Here is a 20168-nt window from a genome sequence, read left to right as displayed (position 1 = left end):
TTTATTTTCCATAACTGTGCCACATTTCAGTTGAGAAACATTTGCTACCATATACTACTGTGTATATACAAAATATATAATTGGATTGCATGTTACAGAGGAATCAGAACAAGTGCTTTTTATCCCATCATAAAATTGAAATGCACTCCTGACCCTTTAGAAAAGTGTGATAGTAAGAAAGATAGCCAAACAGTTAAGAAGACCCAAAAAGAAAGATTCAAAATGTGGACTTAGCTATCTATTTCTAAACTAAATACTTCTGCATTTTGTGTAAAGGATTCCCAGAAATGAAATTATTTTCGATGTTTTAGCATGCAAGTGACCTTATAAGGTAAATCTTATTGTCATGCATTTTGTGTTGCCAAATTATATGCCAGGAAGTGTTAATAGGTCTTGTGATGTGTGAAGACTGAAGTTATTCATCCTGTCTATATATAAGAAGATAGCAAAACAAACCACTGTGTAGTGGTTTTCGTTCACCAATTTTTTGTTTCATGGCCAATGCACTGAATAATATGGAGGGTTGAGCACCCACTAGAATTATTTACTCTTTTTCTGCAGTGAGATAGGATTTGGAGAAGAGCAAAGCAGGATTTAACTTTAAAGGATATAAAGAAAGCTTTATTAACCAAACTACAAGAGGGAGAAAAAAAATTAAAGAATCAGAATAAAACTCTTAGAACGCTTCTTCTTCCCCCACAACCTTTCTTTCCCACTGACAACATACAGAGACAAAACCTGGGACTTGACCACTTCTAAAATAGTCTGTCACCAGTTCTCTTAGGGAGAGGAGTCTCTTTTGCTCTGTCAGGGAGTCTTCTCTAGAAGAAAAGTTTTCTTGTGGCTTCATTTCTCACAAAGAGCAGTTGCCCAGGAATCTGTATGTGGAGTGCCTCCTATTTCATGCAGAATTCCTGCAGCTGCATTCATGGGCCATGTCAAACTCATGGGGTATTGTATTAAGGATGAGCTGCTAAAAAGCAAAGGTTCTCTTCATCTACTTTTGAGATCATCTTCATCTCTGGGAACAAAGATCTTTTTCTTCCCCTGGGGGCAGGTCTTTATCTTCATCTCATCTCTCTCTCGAAGATTTTTAGGAGATCACAGCTACTTCAGCATTTACTTAATTCAGCACAAATGCCTTCGCTCATGTCTACAATTTTGAACACTTCATCTCCCCACATACTGTTTCTACAAATTAAAGGGATATTCTAGTATATCACTGTCCATCACTATGGCCTTACAAAAGAATTTCAACGAAAACTAAGGCATCTTCTCATTCTCCTCCCATCTAGGACTTGACTAGTGGTTTAACAAGGTGTCAGTATTCAAAACTAGCCACTCATTGGTTTTGTCAGGCACAGAGGAAGCTGATAGCAGCTTCTCTTAGAAAATCACTTCTGTGACTGGCTTCTTCTCTCCTCACTAAATGTTAATGCAAAACTAGCACAACCTGCTAGGATGAAGAGATCTGTTATCTGCTTAATTAATGCTTGAATCTTTTTCAAATCATTCAAATTTATACTTGACTGTGGATTTCAGGTGACATTATTTAGTTACATGTTCCGTTGTTTTAATGATTATATGGGTGTATCTGCTTTAAGTTCATACTATAAAGTGAAGTCTTTGACATACTGAATTGAATACTGAAATTCCCACTGATTTTATTGAGATAAGATTTGGGTTCTACATGTAGAATTAGAAGCTTAGAATCCTTTTTTCTGATTTAATATCATTCTCCTTATTTGCAATTCAGCCTTTTTTTTCTGTCTTATTTTTATAGTATTGGTACAAGCTAAACCTTTTCATACAGAAATTTTTCTGACTCAGAGTCATAATAGCATACTAATTTTCCCTTCTGTAACAAGTCACTTGGGAATTAAAAAAATATCCATAGTTTTAATTTTTTTTTGCATAAAACTTCTTATGTGACAACAGTTCCAAAAGCTCTCAACCACCACATTAGTTTTCATTGACATAACTGAGTAGGTAAAACACATCAGCAAGATGCTGTAAATTTGCTATACTAGTTTAAAAATGCACTACAGTTGCTTTGTATTGTGCTGCAAGCACACAGTCTTTTAAATGTAAGATTTTGTAAACAGATTGACGTTTAAATCTTTCTCCTGCTAGTAGATGCTGTGAAAACCAAAGAGGCCTTGTAAAGGGTCATGCACGTACTGTTTGCTTTAGTGAGAATATTTTTGCTGAACAGCTGTGTTGGGTTTGTGTGGTGTTAGGTAGCTGGGTGGGGCTTGAGGGGTGGCTTCTATGAGAAGTGGCTAGAAGCTTCCCCTATGTCTGGTAGAGCCAATGGCAGCGGGCTCCAGCCTACTGCTTGGCAAGGCTGAACTCATCCGTGACAGTGAAAGCACCTGTGGAATAGCAGATTTAAAGAGTGAGAAGAAAATACACCAGGGTAGCTTCAGCTGGAACAGAGACTCTGTTGCAGTCTGTAGTGAAGACTGTGATGAGGCAGACTGTGCCCCTGCAGCCCACAGAGGTCCGTGGTGGAGCAGAGATGCACCAGCAGCTCATGGAGGACCCTGTGCTGGGGCAGTTACACCCCCAAGGAGCTGTGACCCTGTGGGGAAGCCCATGCTAAGAGTAGGCTCATGATAGGACCTGCAGAGAGAGGAGCCCATACTGGAGTAGGTTTGTTGGCAGGACTTGTGATCTGTGTGTTTTAGGACTTTTGTTGACGTTAGTGTCCAAAACTCCATGAACGGTAAGAACAATACGCACTTTGGAAAATATTAATTGTATGGTATATGTCTCAGTCTTGCATTTTTTCAGACAGATGTGACAAATGCTTCTTCACGTGAAATGTTTAAGTGCTAAATATTCGTCCACTTTTTACTGTATTATAATATCATTACAAAGTGAGACAGTGCTTCATGTGCCTAAAATAAGTCATCAACTGCTGAAAGATACAATAGGAACTATCTTTGAATTTATATAAGGTTTCCTTATAATTATAAATTTCTTTAATTTTAAGGGTAGTTTTGTGGTTTTGTTTTGCTGAAACAAATTTTGACTACATTTCAGGCAAGATAGGAGGTGTCTCTAGGTGAAAGATTTTTTTACGGAAGGGAGATGCTGCAATTTAAAATGTGTCCTTGAAAGCATAAAAACGTTTGGCAGGTAAACTGTGTTGAGCACAAAGGGAAAACTTGTTAATAACTTTAAATTATTTAAATAAAAAAAGTTACAAATGTTTTGCAATTTTTTGTTTGCTTGTTTTTAGTACTAGGTGTACTTGTAATGCCTAATCCTCTATAACTTTCCTCATAAAAATAGACTTCTTAATTTAAGTGCAGTCTTTTCTTCAGCTCAGATGACCTAGTTTAGGTTTCACAGGCCTGTCTCTTCATTCTACCGGCTCCTATTACAAACTCTTGATCTTTAGTAAAAGTAAGAGCTCATCCAACCTAGGCATAAGTCAAATCTGCAGAGTTGCTAAGGACCATTTCCTACTTTATATACCTACCTCCTGAAAGCTTAACTATATTCATTTTTGTTGAGCAGAAATTAAGTTGTATATTAAGTTAAAATATTGTTTAAAATAAAAAAAAAACCCTGAGTTAGGCACATTGATAATTAAAATGACCTGTTTAGTGCATTAAGAAATCCCATCAGAGATTTACCATGGTTAATATCAATGTTAGAAATTATCAAGGGAACATTTGTATAATCATTATATAGTAACTAAATTGAAGAAAGAATAATGCTCAGTAAATGTTCTGGGTTTTAATATTCCTTCTCAGAAATGCGAAATGTTTAGGGCATGTGAGATAATTGTGGTTAGTTTTTGTTTGTTTTGTTGGGGTTTTTTTATTTCTGTAGTACTTAGTGTAGAGAATTTAACTGAATAACAATGAAAAATACTTAAATGTTTCAGATGAACTTTTATGAATTCAAAATCCATGAAATTTAAGACTATGGTCCCCACAGCAAGCGCAACTTTTTTTCTTGGCTTCTATTTAGGCTTCAGAATTACTGAACTATGCTGTTCCTAGTCTACCTGACTTTTCCCATGTTGGTGTGAAAGCTGAGGTGGGAACTTGACTCGGGATTTATGCATAAATTTTTTGTCTGAATATGTTTCTTTTTCCAATTTGTCCAAGATATTGCTGTGTGGCAATGATTATACATTTTGATGTATATTTGATTTTTTTTTTAATCTTTAACATGATTTTTCAAGACTGGCCATTTTCCAAGATTTATTCATACTTTACAGTCCAACACTCTGTAGGCACTGCCCTTCGTTTTACTCCTGCTGGGTGTGTTGGGCAAGTATTGTCATGATTCTTTGATGGACAATATGGGTAAGCTCTGAGGGAGGTTTTCAGTTTCCTGCCGTCCTTTTTAGGGTACTCAACTAAGTTCATAGAAACTCTACTTGAGCAATTAAAACTAAATCCAATGACAAGATGAACACTTCTTTCATGAAGGCCTTCTACCTTCTACCACCATCAGGTACATCATTAAAATGCTTTCTGAAGCACTTACTGCAATATCTTAATGTGCAAAATTTCAAATGCTATTATCTGCGTGTGTGTAAGGGAATTGGGCATTTCAATTGCTTGTTTAAATTTAAAACATGAGATGCTACTCTGGTCTCTAGGGTGTGCTGCCTATTTGGTGAAACATCTTGAGCCTCAACAACTGTGAGTCAAGCAGTTGAGTATTCATATTATTTTGTTTTTTAAAACTACTGCAAACGAGGTTATGGACTTTTAAATTTGAATGTTAATTAAAAAAATCACTTCTATAGACCTACTAAAAATAGCAGTCACTTCTAGTTGACATATAAACATAGTAACATTTCAAGCATAAAGCTTTAACAAGAAAATAAATATGTTATTAAAAAGTATATACATAAAATGAATATTCAACTGTGGCTGTAATAATGCTGTTTATTTCTCTCCACTATAATTTAAAATGAGACCCTTGATTTCTTCTGGTTTTCCTTCAGATGTAGGAAAGGACAAAGATACATATACAGATGATTCAGAACATGGGAATTATGATGCTCGTACAGATCAGTCATTGCTTATTCAAAATAAGCTCACCAGGCAGAAGACAGAACCTCGAACTAAATCGTCTTTAAAGGTAATCATCACAAAATTCTATGAAGTTGTGTCAACTGTCAGAATGTGCTTAAATATTTTTCAAATGCAATTTTTAAAGACCTATGTATGTTACAGCCTAAGTAAATGGGCGTCGCATGGTAAGAAATTTAGGTGATTCCCAAGTTGTTGGAAATGATAAAACTTCTAAAATAATTTTAGTTGATTATTTTAATTAACTTTTAATTAATTTTTAAATTAGTCATAAGCAGTGTTTTAAGTCTTAAATCACTTTTACTTAGCATTTAGCAAAGTTGTCATGGGGTGCTATTGTGGAAAGATAACTATGTAAAATTACTGAAATTAGTTTTGTTAAACTAAACTTTATATGCTTCAATGAAGAAAGCCTGGGAGAAGAGGCATATATTGTTGATACAAGGAGTGCAAAATTTATGGATCTCAAGGTCATTTTGCAGAAACCAGAAGATAAGAGAAGAGACTAAGTATTTTTGCTGTAAAGTCCCTACTGGAGGAAAGAAATACTAAAAAATTAAAAATATGGACTAATTAGGATATGCAAAGAGAGCTAAATAAGCAGTAGAGGATAGAATATTAGTTAATGAAAGAGAATTATGTAGTTTACAACTAATGAACACTAATTTCTTTGTTGGCTAGAAATGTATGAATAGGTTAAAAAGTTTTGTATCAATTTTTATTCGGAGGCTAGAATTTTGTTGGCCACATACACACCTCATCATCAAGAATAAAGTAATGCCTTGCTTGCTAACACTAAGAAGACAAGAATTAGAGGATTTTATTTATCCTGATGATTTTGGAGGATGTTAGTAACAATATTATATTTTGAGTGACAGACTCAGTGAATGGAATTCCCTGTACTAAAATCAAGCAAAATTATATAAAATCAAGGATTCTTATGCTTTTTCTGACTCATCTAAGAAGCAGGAGCCTTCTTTCAATAAATTTATATTGCACAGAATTTAGGATGTAGGATTCTGAGCATGGAGTGGAATTCATATTATCTGGGTGGCCTCAGAACTCCTGAGAATGTAGAACTATGTTCATGTAGCAAATGGTCAGTCAAGAGTGATCTAGATAAGATCCTTCTTCTAAGCAGTATCAAAATAACACCTGGACAGATTAAATTAAAGATACAACTCACTTAAGTATAGGTGAGTGTAGGAATATTTTTAGGAACCTCAACTAAAGCATTGGAAAACCCATCTCATCTCACCAGATAAATCTGACATGCTATCTTGCTTAGCAATTACATAATTATACAATTCATCACAATGCATTTTTCTAGGAGTTAATCCACTATAATGTCAAAGAATTATGATGGATTTTCTGTTCAAAATATGTGCGTTTTTTTAGTCATGCTTTCAACTAGGAGATCCTTAATTCTCCTTTCCATTAAGCGTAATTGCTTGCATACATATGATAAATTACTTAAGAAGTTCTGAATAATTTTCTTCTTTATGCACTGGAAATAATAAATTCTGCAGCACAGGATTTTTTTTTTACCAGTGGTTCTGTGATTTTTGATATATGCCTGTAGGCATCAGTAATCCTGTATTATGAATCTAGTAATGGTTGAGTTACTGTAAGCTTCTGTGCTGTACTCACAGCACACACAGTATGCTCTTTGGGAGACCATTACAGAGTTCTTTCCTGGCTTGTACCTGGGGCACTTTGTGATTTTGGCACTAAATGCATTCTTCATGAGTCATATAACAGTCCCAGTGCTTGTCACACTCGCCATCACTGCTGACGGTATTCTGGAACACAGGTAGATGTGACCTCTGATATTTAATTTCATAGGATGATTTTAGAAAAAAACCTTTATAGTAGCTATCCAATGCTTTTTAAATAGGGTTAGAGGTAATTTAGAGGCAATTGTATTTACAGATTGGAAATCTGTGACATGAAAATGAAACTTCAGGAATGACATATATATATATATATATCATATATATAATTTCCTGGATTATATTTTAATCTAAACTGTTAAAATGAGTACTTGTATTCAAGGAATTTATTTTTCCTCTTTCTGCAAGGTTAGCTGAACTAAGACAAATAATGAATGTTCTTGTTTGATTTTGTTGATTAAGTAGACTAAGCCTTTTATGTTAGTTGTGGCCAAATAGGTAGAAAACCAATGTGGAGTCTGTAGAATTTAGGTCATGTTACTGAGCACTAAATATTTTAAGTAACAGGTAGGGCTGCTGCCAAAACAATCTAGTAACAGATGCTGTACTGTCTGTCTAGTAACAGGGATTTCGCTGTGCTAAAGCAAAATACATGTCTCACTCTTTGCATGTACTGATCTACTGAACAAATTGGTTCAGGGTTTAAAAACAGTCTTCTCTAGGTGCATCTGGCTTTTAACTTTGACAATTCATTTTATCACAGCAACTAGTCTGGAAACTTCCTTCTGCATTTATAAAGACTGTTTTTGCAAATGAGGTGTCTTGGTTTAACCCCAGCTGGGTTAAACCCAAAATGCAAAACACAGCCCTGTACCATTTACTGTGAAGAAAATTAGCTCTATCCCAGCCAAAGCCAGCACCTGATGCAACCAAGCAGAATTCTTCTTCCCTTTACCTTTGCCTGTTTCCACAGGAAAAAGGCAAGGGGAATTTAGATTAGTCTTCTACTGGAACAGAACACTGCTGTTCTGCCTTCGGATTATTGTAGAAGTTGTTGTGGCAATTAGTTTTAAAAACCTTAGAGGAACTTCATCCCAAAATGACTATAAAACTAGCAAAAGAAGGCTTCTAGTTCTTTCAGAGACTGCTGAAAGCACAGAATACTGCAGTACAGCTTTACAGCTGGTAAGTACTCTAACATATTTGAAATGTAAACTGATCTGTCACAATAAAAAATCTCCTCAGTCTGACCAGATAATGAGAATGAGAAACACTTCACTGGCCAGGAGTGCAAGGATAAAAGCATATTCTTCTTCTCTTCTTTTTAATGTTTCTAATTTTGGCTCGTTTTGGATGGGTGGTTGTATACTTGAGAGACTCAGGTAAATCACTAAAAAATTTATTTGCAATTACTTCTTGGTGCCATGATCTTTCTCAGCAAAAAGCTTGAATACTTCAGCTGTAGTGAACATGTCTTGTGGACATGGTGAAAGTCAATATATATTTTTTTCAGGAATTGTTTAGTTTTTCAGACTACATGCATGATACCTCCATAAATCTCATTCTTGTTGCTGCATTTTAAAGCTTTGGAAAATCAGGCAATTTTCTTATAGCAACTAGATGCCTATGTATTCATCTACTTTTCTTGTTTCCATGATTATGGTTTATAACTGGTAGTTTCCTATAGTGTAGGTTGGTATCATTTCAGAATTCACTGATTTCATGTTGAAAAATTGTGAGTCACTCAGACCTATGAAAAAGCTGTCATCGTTATCCTACTCTGCCAGCTTTTCATCACCAGCTACTCTTGAAATTGCATAGAAAGTACAACTTCATGTATGTGATTCTGCCAAGGGGTCTGACAAGTATCTGTTGAGCCAAAAATGAGTAGTATCTGCTTTGGAAGGGAAATGTAGAAAATGAGATGGGCCCTGAGTGGAAAGTTGATACTTGAAATGTTCCCTTAGGAAAGGGAAGAAGGCTTAAACAGACTTTATCGCTTGTGTGGAAGGCAACATTTTTCCAGAGAATTGGCAAAATCAGTAGCAGCCAATTCTTTACCTATTGCTATTACATGTGTAGTAGCAAGATAGGAATATCTGAGAAATTATACTTCCATTTCCTTCCATTCTCTACATCACTGTTACTCTCTTTGATCTAATACTTTTTTTGTCTAGGTAGTGCATTTTGCTATCTGGCAAGATAAAGAAAGTAATGAGAACCTTGTTCTAAAAATCCTATCACTGTGCATTCAGGAACTATGAAGAAATGCTACCTATGCAATAGCCTCATTTACTGCCTTTTTCTGGTAGTCCAAAAATGCAGTCTAATAACAGAGTAAATAAAGTCTAAAAGCAATTATAGCAGATAATTATCCCACAATGGAAGGATATGGTAAAGTGCAACAAAAGTTGACTTCGTGTTGGTCCTTTTTGTGCTTGATTCTCATCTCCCATGAGATTTTGTTTAAAAATAAAATCAGAAAATATTTCAGGACATGCAGTGTACGTAGCAAGTGATTTTAACCTAAAGGTGAAAATGTTTGAAAATAAGCATGTAAAGAAAAAAATTTCAGTGGTCGTATTAGTATGCTTCTTAAGCCCTCCCTATTAGGCCTCAAGAGTAACTATAAGAGGTTTAATATTAAAAAAGCTTTCTTCTATCTCCAAACATCCTCCATTGCTGTTCCTTCATATGGTAATATTGAAGAGACTTCCTTTAAAATTTTTGCATATCACCTAACCCACTCTTTTCCTGAAGTCAAATATGTTTTTCATAACATATACAAACGCTTTTTTCATGCTTACTCTACAAATCTGGGTAGACGATAAATGGAATAAATGTCCTCTGTGAAGAAGCTGAAATTAATGCTAATCCTTTAGTTTACTCTTAACAAGTTAAACTGTGGTTTAATTTGGAAGGTCAGATCTTTCTGGAAGTCTTTGTCTCCATAGAAAAAAGCTTTGTTCTGGACAGCAGTGTAGTCTTACAGAAATATGATAGCGTGGGTAATTATGGCAGCCTGTCATGTTGTCTTTAATGCCCAAGATAGTTTGGATGTCTTTGCATATGCAAATATGTCCCCAATTTTCTTTCCTAGGTTATTTGCACAAGAAGAATGCTAAACCAATATAAACTTAAAATCATCAATCTATTTTTGAAATGAAGTGATTGAAAGAATGATTCTAATAAATATGTTTATTGTTTATCCATTCCTACGAACACAAAAAGATGAAGTCTAACTTAGATGTGTGCTTAGATAATTTCACATAAAGCACGCCTTAGATTACTCTTAATCAGAGTATGTTCTTAAAATGTAAAAAATGGGTCTAGTATTATTAAAAAACACTTCACAGCTAATTCCATGTAAGTTAAGAAATCTACAAACTTGAGGTCCCAGCTTTGATTTTTAAACATCCTGAAACAAAGCAAGCATTATTTAGGTTTCCCACTTTGGTTCATGAGAAGAAATCCACTGCAGTTAGCATCAGAGATGTATTTATTTCTAGAAAATACTAAAGGTATAAGTTGAATCATAAACCCTGAATGTGGACACTAACCACTTAAATGGTGGTGGCATTCTTTGGCCTGAATATTACTGAAGATGTTAATGCAAAGTTCACGGTAACAGTATTAGGGAGAATTAGTAATCTAAATAAATGAGGTGGCTTTCATGAATCAGTCAGTAATCTTTCAACCTATTAGCATCTTATGACGAACAATAAATTGTATTGGAAGAAAGTTCTCCTTTATTAGAGAGAACCATTTTACTCAGAGATAGAACAGGAAAGCTGTTCATGTAGATTTTTTAGTTTCAGGTAAATTGCCATGCTGAAGAAATTAACAGATCAGACTTCACCTCTGCAAAAATTCCAGTGCTAGTCTTCAGATTGTTTCCATGGCTACTTTTGCTTACACATGATTTAATAGCCCTGAATTAATCTGTTATTATCTCTCAAAGATTTCTTAAAAGCATGAAGAGGTACAGAAGACTGCTTTTCCTTGACACACCTTTGGTAACTACTGTGGTTTTGCATTCTAAGTGTCTTTCTGCTCTTCTTATTCCTCTGTTCCAAGCTGATTTTCCTTACAAGTGTACAGAGTGATAGTGTATATGTATGTATACGTAACTGTGTGTTTGAGAGTATAGATATACATATACATAATATATAAATATATATACACACATATACATACACACGCACATATATATATATGACAATCCATACTGTCCTTTTTGGGCTCTAAGGTAGCATACCAACATATAAACATCATTTTATGGTGGTTTTTGCAAATTTCTAAGTGTCAGCAGCATGTCAGTGTTTCCATGATGAAGCAAATACATTTCAAAGTTTGCTGAATTGTCTTTGCTTCTTCCTCCTCTGTTTCCTGCTTCTACAACTTTTCCCTATGTATTTGTCTCTAAAAAAATGCTATTGGTGTGGTGGTGCTATTATGAGGTGATAGAGTTGAGACTCAGTACTTGGGTTCAGTACCTGCATTTCCAGTGGTTGCACCACATTTTCTACTGGTGAATTCTTCCCTTCCCTTCTCAGAGTTTCCTTGGGGAGAAAAAACCTGAGACACTTAAGTCTCTCTTTGGTATGTTACTTCATTATTAGTAAGGGTTTTTCTCTATTTTTTTTCCCTACTTTTCTCTAGCATGTTTAGCATCAGAATTCATGAGCTATGTTAGGAAGGAAACTAATTCTGATCCAAACACCATCACTATGTCATTAAAAAATTTGGGGTGAGAAATTTAGCAAGTTCTGGGTGCAATTATAAAAGAAGACTCTGAGGCCCAGCTGTGTGTGCCCATCTATCTTTTAGCTCCCAGACTTGTTGGTATATTTACTTTCCTTTATATAATTTTACAAATGTAATCCAAATGTCACCACCCACACAGAGGGAAGCTAAACTTCATTCTCTATACTGCAGAGATGAAATAAACATATTTTGCTGTGGGAGGTGTATTCTTGTGTACTGTACAAGTTGTCACTTGTTTAAGTGAATGCTCCTATTGCTAATTATGACTGACAACTGATGTTTTCTACGTTTTTATAAGTGTGAAACTTTTTAATATTCTTTTTGCTAAGTGAACAACATTCCTTGAAGTCAGAAGCTGAAAAAGACTCTTCACTGTCTGAGCTACACCCCAGTGTAAAAGCTGTTTCTACCTGTTCTGGATATATTCTGCCAGAACAACCTGCTATGGCCTGAGTCACACGGGCTCTGTGCCTTCTGCCAGACTAGCACTCATGTTGTGCTTTTATTGATGTTTTATTTATAATACTGAATACGAGGGTAGTAGATGAAACTATTTTTTAGATATGCTCTAAAGCAACTAACAAAGTAAATCTTCAGCAAACTGCTGAGATGTTGGGAAAATACAATTGTCTATCCCTGTGTTTATTTACAGATATATAAAATATGTAGAAATCGTGTTTATTTTAATTGCCTTTTCTGGAAAATTTCAGGAAACTGTTAAGCAAATGATAAAATATAATTATTAAAAGTCTTGTTCCCAGATTTAGCATTTATGTGTGAAATAATGATAATGAAAGTTTTGTACGTGAGACAAACAAGTTATACCATTACTTTCATGTCTGACTTGATTTACTGGATGTCAATAGTAAGTTAGAATAAATTCATTTATTAAAATAAAGACATGTACAATCTAATAATGCAACAATTCGAAGGCTAAATTCATACTGAAGTACTTTTATTATTTTTCCTGAATAAAAATACCCTTTGTCACTATTTCAGCCACGGTGAATAATGACATGTATTTAAGCAGACATCAAGTTGATCAATCAAATAGGTTGAAGTAAAGAATCACCGGTTAGAATCTCACTTGTCTTTAGTTTTCGCTGTACAAAACAATGCCAACAAAATTTAATATTCCTCAAATGGCTATTAAACTCATCCCCTAGGATAAATAATGCAACAAAACCTGCTAAAGTCTATTTCCAAAAATTGATCAGTGGTCAGAAAAGTAGGGATTAACACTGCAAGCTTAAAAGGAGAAAGGGTGTGTTTTTATTTTGAAGTTGAATGTATAGGAGTTTTTCTATTTGCTTTGATTTGAATGCTGTTAAATGTGGCTGAATATTGAAATCTGACTTCAGTCTTCAAAATAGTCAATATTTTATATTATTACTAGAATAAAATGTTATAGTATCCTATTGCAATGTATAGCATATGCATAGTAGCATATTAGTATATTTTTACATAAGAATATTTCATCTACGTTGATATTTTATATTAATAGTCATGTCTAATGAGCTAATTGTCAAGTTTAGTAAAAAAGCCTGTTTGTAAGAAGAGGAGTGTATATGTTTGGGGAACAAGGAATTGGGATTGCTTTAAACATAGTGATTTTTTGTTTATATAATACACCTTAGGGGTGCAGTAAATTTAAGAGGATATTAGAGTCAAAATATTTTAATCAATTGTATTAGAGAAATGATAAGTTTCTACATAGCTTAAGAAACTATACATATTTCGTCGTGAAATTACAGCCATGAAGCATTAAATAAAGCAAATTTGTCCCAAATTCAAAACAAAGAAGGGCAAGCAGTTCTCCCAGAAATGAGCTGTGGAAATCCTTATCAGAGGTCTTCTGGGTTTCAAAAGATTGTTTGGATTTGGGGGCTGCTGGACAATGTTATAGAAAGTTACTGAAGATGTAGAAATCTGAGCTGACATTGGCTGAACACTGGGGAGGTGGGAGAGGGATATAGCTCTTTTCTTAGTTACGTGCTCTCTCCTATGCAGTACCTTAAATGTATAAACAAATTAGAACTTTTCATAGTGGTTTGAGTGTACTTGATATTTAGCTGTTGCACAGTTTAAGCTGCAACTATTTGAACAAGTGAATGGGAGTTTTCTTAAAATTCATTAAAATGTAGAAACCTAGAGAGATTTTTTTCAGCCTTTAAGACTTGCTGTTGTGTTAGTTTTGAGGAGAGTTGTCGGTGGTGGAATGAAGGTGAAATAAATGGTTACAACATATATGTTGTACCTATGTGTGGTTCTCATTCAGCTCTAAATTTACCTAGGCTGTGTATATTATTCACTATCTTAAACTTTTTACCAGAAAACAAAGAAAACATACTCTAAATTAGGATACAGTGAATACCATCTAATTTACTCTTACATGAATCTAAAATTTGCTCCTGTTTTGAGAATGGTTTCAACTCACTCTTTGGAAATATTTGTTTTTATGTATGGAGTGAACAAACTATGAAAGTTTAATTTACGGGTCAGAACAGTAGTGAGACATAAATGAAGTTGAAATAGTTACAATTACTGTCAATTGTGCTACTTAATTTAAGTGGGGAGAGAAAGATCCAGTAAACCAGATGTTCCCACTTGGTTAAAAAAGCATTGCTAATTAATTAGAATTTGAAAAGTAGTTTACTGAAAAATCCCTCCATGTTGGCTAAATCCAAGAAAGTTCTTTGTCTACATTTGAATGGAAATATAAACTCTTTTTATGTTTTAGCTTTGGTAAATATTTGCATTCCATAGTATTTCCATCTTTTTTTTTTTCCTGCTTCAGGAACCATAAAAGCAGCCCTGGTCTGGTTTTATAAAATACTTGTGCAGGAATCCTTCATTTTTGAAGAGTAGATTCATTGCTCATGTCGTGAACCTGAAAATGTGTGTGTTTTGAAAACTTGCTTATTTCAACTTGCACTTTTGAACCTTTAGTCTATTATGTCACCTTCAAACCTCTATAGCTTATATATTCAGATCATTAAATCTGTAACATTATAAAAAATAATACAAAATAATATTTTTACTGCCATTCCCATTCAGAATTCTTGGAAGGAGTGACAGCCGCTATATTCAATGCACTGTCTTGGTTGACTACCTTAATTGGGATTTCAGATATTATTTATCTGAAAATGAAGAAAGATACCGAGGTGCTGAAGTGTGTTCTAAGAGGGATCCAGGGCACAAGTCTTATATGGAGTGGCTGAGGAAGCTGGAGTTACAAGTTTGGAGAAAAGGAAGCTCAAGGCTGAGTTACTGCTCTCGACAGCTGTCTGAAAGGAGGTGTTAGCCACATGGGGGTCAGTCTCTTCCAAGTAACAAGTGACAGGACAAGATAAAACATCCTCAAGTTAAACTAGGATGTGTTTAGATTGGCTGTTAGGGAAAATTTCTTCCCTGGAAGGGTGGTCAAGCATTGGAACAGGCTGCACAGGGAACTGGTGGAATCACCATCCCTGGAGGTATTTAAAAGACATGTAATGTGACCCTTGGAGACATGGTGTACTGGTGGGTTTGGTGATGCTGGGTTAATGGTTGACTCAAGGATCTCAAAGGTCTACAATTCTAAATTGAAGCTTAATGTACTTGATGTTCCCAGGTGTAAGATGGTGAACTCCTTTGTAACGTTAGATGGTCTGAGACAGACTGTTGTTCTTTTTTTCTACTTTGGGAGTTAAAAAAGCAGAAAAAGAAGAAAAAACTTGTTTGAATGCTTTAGGTTTTGCAGACTGAGAAGTTCTCAGAAGTGCTAAATGTGTGGAAAGCTGGCAGTGAGAGATGTGGGCGTAAGAAAAACATTTCACATAGAAACAAGTGAGCTGGTATCCAGTATTTGTGGTGCTGATATCATGCACTGATACATGGTTCTATTTATGAATAGAGAGTGTCCCTATTGGGTATGTATATATCTGAGCATTTCAAATTTCATATCTGAATAAATAGGATACATTTCTAAAACCAGCATCCTATTGTTCAGAAAATGCAGCATTTATAAACATTTGGTCTCATATATGATGGGTGTAAAGTGTACTACTTGAAACTATCATTCTTCTGGACAGTTTGTGTTTAAACGAGTGCTGCATTCTCCAGAAGATGATGATGGTTTCTCAGTTTACCTTTAAAGATTACAAAGTTTTCAGGACCTGGGGGTGCTGGTCAGCAGCTTGCTGAACATGAGCCAGCAGTGTGCCCAGTTGGCCAAGAAGGCAAATGGCATCCTGGCCTGTATCAGAAATACAGCAGGGCTGTGATTGTCCCTCTGTACTCTGCACAGGTGAAGGCACGCATTGAGTATTGTATCCAGTTCTAGACCCCTCATTTGAAGAGAGACATTGATGCTGGAGTGTGTTCAGAGAAGGGCAGTGTAGCTGATGAGGGGTCTAGAGAGATTGAGTCTTATGAGGAGTGGCATGGGTACTAGAGTTGTTTAGTCAGAAGAGGAGCCTCAAAAGAGTCCTTACTTCTTTCTCAATCGACCTGAAATGAGATTGTAGCAAGATGGGGGGGTCAGCCTCTTCTACCAGTCAACAGGACAGGAGGAAATGGCCTCAAATGGCACCAGTGGACACTCAGAGTGGACATCAGGAAGAATTTTTCCACTGAAAGGATGGTTAAGCATTAGAACAGGCTGCCCTGGGAGGTGGTAGAATCGCTATCTGTAGAGGCGTTCAAGAGTGGCACTTAGTGCTATAACTTAGTTGTCACAACGTGATGTTTGGTTGGTGATCATGGAGGTCCATCCTAACCTAATGATTCTATGATTTTATAGTCTGTCACCAGATGGTTTGGTCTCTGTTTTGAATCATGCAAAGCACAGAATGCAAAAATAGCTTGCATTAGCAGCAGCCAGCAGCAGGTAAAGTGGGGTTTTCCACATGAAGGTAAAGTAATTCCTTGTGTTTGCAAGCACGGTGGGAAGGAGCTAGGCAAGATTTAAACATCACTAACATGGCATTGAAAAAGCACTTCAACTAGACTGTCCATGTAAACATTCCAATCAATAACACTTCTTTTTTAATTTTTTAGGTTTATTTCTGTCTTTGAGAAAATATGTTTGTTCTATAAAATTTGCATAGGTACTAAGCTGAGAAAAATTGCTTTAATTGACTTTCCTTTGTTTTTTTCTTTTTAATTCCCACTTGAAAGAAGGGATTAACAACAGTTCATATCAATACACACCAGACAATAATTTTAAGGTTTTTGCACAGATGAAATAACAGGAATATGGGTTTTGTGAAGCTATTTTTTGTTTGTTTTATTCTGTTCTAATTAATTTGAAATCCTGAGCAAGTTATGCATATCAAATTTTTGTTCTTCTGAGTTTTTTGCATATTCATCCTTCAGATAAATGGATATTTCCGTGGTTTAGGAAGTGCTGTGTTGTATACAGTTCATGGTGGGGCTCCTCACCTTTACAGATGCCATATTTTTCTTTTGTGTTTGCTAGAGTGATGCCATGGCATCATCAGGACTCTTCTTCAAAGATGGCAAAAAGCGCATTGACTACATCTTGGTCTACAAGAAATCAAGTCCACAGGTGGAGAAAAGAAGCACATTTGAGAAGAATTTGAGAGCAGAAGGGTTAATGTTAGAACGGGAGGTGAGTCCTGTAGCTTATGTGGCATAACAACCCCTTTGTAGTACTATCATACTTTACTGAACTGATAAAAAAATTCCAGACAAAAATACAGGCCTTTCCAGTCAGGCTGTTCCCATCATCTGCTTAACTATATAAAACTAATAAAAAGAATAGTTTGATAGTGTGTGTTTAAAATGATTTGGGGATACATGCTTGTACACAGAAGTGTAGTGCAGTGCAAAGGGAAAAGTTCCAGCTTCTTATGCTTGCAGAAGGGAAGAAGCTTCAGTAGTCCATGTTGTTGCTTTATTATTTAACCTCTACATGTTTCAGCAGAATGCCTAATGTTAAATGTCTCACTGTTTTTCAAGAGGTTAAGGTTGTCACTATTCTGGTAAATCCATGGCTAGTAATAGTAGTGTTAATATAAAAATGAAAGAAAATGGAGCCAGGGAAACAGCCTTGGATTTTTGCTGTCTCATGAATTACCTACAGAACAGGTAAATATTTAGTCTATTCTGATGTAAGCTCCTACTGTTCATGTATCTTTCATCTTGATTTTTCATCTCAGAAGAATTGTAATATATGGTCTGTGTTTAAGCAATGAGCTTGCAAAATATAGCTCACAATATAGCATGTTGAATACTTATAAACAACTAACCTGACTAAAAATTGATTTTAAGGCTTTTAAGAATTGTTACAGTATAGTAGTAAAAATAACTGGGTTTTTTCCAATTTAAATAAATAATAAAATCTTAGCTTTTGTCAGTTCAGAATTACTGACATTCAGAAACAAATGTCTTTATAAGATCTGAAATGTTTTGTTTTTCCACTAGTATTTTATTTTATCCACATCTTTAAAGAAAGTAAAATATTTGAGGTAGAAGTATTGAGCTGTGATATGACTTCATGGAGCTGGTGGGTAAACTTGTATACATTTTAAGTGTTATTACCCCTTAAACTGTGTTTTCTTTTACCTTTACTTACCAAACATCGCAAACTCAAATTTTTGGAGGCTTTAATCAGACTCAACTCAAATATCAAAATATCTAGTTATAAAATCTCAAGTAAATGCATCTGGGAGAGGGGTGGGGAGCTGAAGTGTTCATAAGAGAGGGTGAATATAGAAACCTATAACCCTGAAGCTCTTATGTACAAATAAATTAGGTATGAAAAACATTTGTGTATAGTACACATTGTAATTTTAGCAAAAAACCATCTCAGTTCATACACGTTTCAAAGTTCCCAGTAGATACCTCAATTACTGAACCATCCCCTTGAGTTACCATTTTGGCAGAATTCAACCTGGAGCCTTCTCTCATCTCTTCTCATGTCTCCAGCAGCTGAACATGCTTCTCCTTTAATGGGAGACACACAGAATGGTCTTCAATCTGCTTATCTAAGGTGATTTGTTTAGATTTAAAATAGATTCTGTGTAAAATTTATTCCATGTAAAAAGGTGCTGCATAAAGTCTTTACTAATGTTCATGACCAACAATCTTTCCCTACAGATTCCTTTTGTCCTACTAGTCTACACATACTACAGTCTGTAAGGGAAAAAGGCTACTGATTTTCCTTTGTCTAGAAGAGCACTTGTTTTCAGAGTTGCCCAATTCAGGCCTAAAATCAGAGTTTGACCCTGAAGAATGCTTCTTAGAAGGGTGGTTGCTATAGTTTTAAATTATTAATGTGTATTTGTGTATTACTGCTCTTTACAGCCAGCTGTTACCAACAGTGATATCATGTTTGTTAAAATTCACTGTCCATGGGAGACATTGTGCAAATATGCAGAAAGAATGAACATCAGGATGCCTTTCAGGTATTGTGGAAAGTATTTTAAGAAACTATAATTTAGTGCTTAATACTTAAAGTTACTCACTTACTTAAGTCTAAAATGCAGTCTTTGTTCTGTAGCCAGAACATGAGGCATGTTCATATTTATTTTAATGATGTGATAGGGAGAGAGGAGAAACAAATAAGTCCTGTTCTTTCCTCATTTTTACACAGCATTGTGTTACTTGTTTTCAAACTTGCCTTCTAAATCAAATTGAGCATGTGTCTTTTAGAAAACAGTAGTTCACACATTGTTTTGGTTGTTCTTGGCAGAGTTTCAGATATTCTCCATATGAGCTTGATTAGGTAATAAAATCCTTCATGATTTTAGGGTTTTTCTGAGGTGCTACTGAAAGGCAAGAGAAATGACAAAAAAAAAAATCTAGTCTTCCATGACTCCAATATAACACATATTGTCACAATTTGAGTAAAATGAGGTCCAGTAGCTTTCTTTAGGCAGAATAATGGACTGAACTGAGTTTCTTGTCTGAATGCAAAACAAGTTCTTATTGTATGTTTTTACAATAAATATTTGTTATTAATTTGTGGGACAGGTTAATATTTCCTGCAACAATATATAAGTCTTTAAAGGAGAAAATGAGCCTTTTCAAATAGATTAATAATGTTCTGAGAGAGAAAGAAGAGCATGTAGTGACTTGAAGTGGTAGCTAGATGCCAAAGTTGTGTGACTCGTGGAAAATGCCCTTGCAGCTCTCCTTTCTCCCTCCAGCTCCCAGGTGCTCAATCTTCTATGCTGTGGTGGTGTGGTTCTCCTGCATTGGTCCTAAGACAGGAACAGTGATTGTGAATCATCCATTGCTCATATCTTGCTCCACATACTCAGTTCTGTAATGAGTTTTCACATTATCCCATTATTGTGAAGGCTTAATCCTTAATTCAAAGGCCATCCCATTATAAAATGCTTTCGGTAACAGTCATCTTCTATATGTTTAAGGATATTATTATAGTGCTATTTGAGTTTATCTAGTTCAAAAAATGCTTGTCAGTATATTAACTATAGAAGTGTTTATGTATGGGTATTATGCATACATACATACATATAATATAAATTCCAAATAGAATTATTTTTTCTTACATTTTATACATCAAGTCACAAAATTGTGTTTTAGCAATTGTTTGAATTCTTCATAATTTTATTTACTTCATAGATCCAGAGTGCTCTCAGAACAAAAAATGCCTGACTTTTGCAATCCTTCTTTACTTGGAAGGCATTCT

General features: G+C 35.1%; 1 protein-coding gene and 1 long non-coding RNA gene across 2 annotated transcripts in view; one reads left to right on the top strand and one right to left on the bottom strand.

Annotated features, from left to right (window-relative positions):
- ANO3 (anoctamin 3) overlaps positions 1-20168 on the top strand; it is a 79206-nt gene that overhangs the window by 5016 nt on the left and 54022 nt on the right. Inside the window, exons 3-5 of the mRNA XM_066320469.1 lie at positions 4979-5115; positions 16968-17120; positions 18818-18918. Of these exons, the coding sequence (XP_066176566.1) occupies positions 4979-5115; positions 16968-17120; positions 18818-18918 (391 nt within the window). The remainder of the gene's footprint in view (positions 1-4978; positions 5116-16967; positions 17121-18817; positions 18919-20168) is intronic.
- Positions 1-20168, bottom strand: part of LOC136362165 (uncharacterized) — a 123499-nt gene that overhangs the window by 75072 nt on the left and 28259 nt on the right. The window lies entirely within an intron of this gene.

The sequence above is a fragment of the Sylvia atricapilla genome, chromosome 6, assembly GCF_009819655.1.
Source record: "Sylvia atricapilla isolate bSylAtr1 chromosome 6, bSylAtr1.pri, whole genome shotgun sequence".
Classification (NCBI taxonomy): domain Eukaryota; kingdom Metazoa; phylum Chordata; class Aves; order Passeriformes; family Sylviidae; genus Sylvia; species Sylvia atricapilla.
The sequence above is the reverse complement of the archived record's forward strand: the minus strand, read 5'-3'. Positions and strand labels throughout refer to the sequence as shown.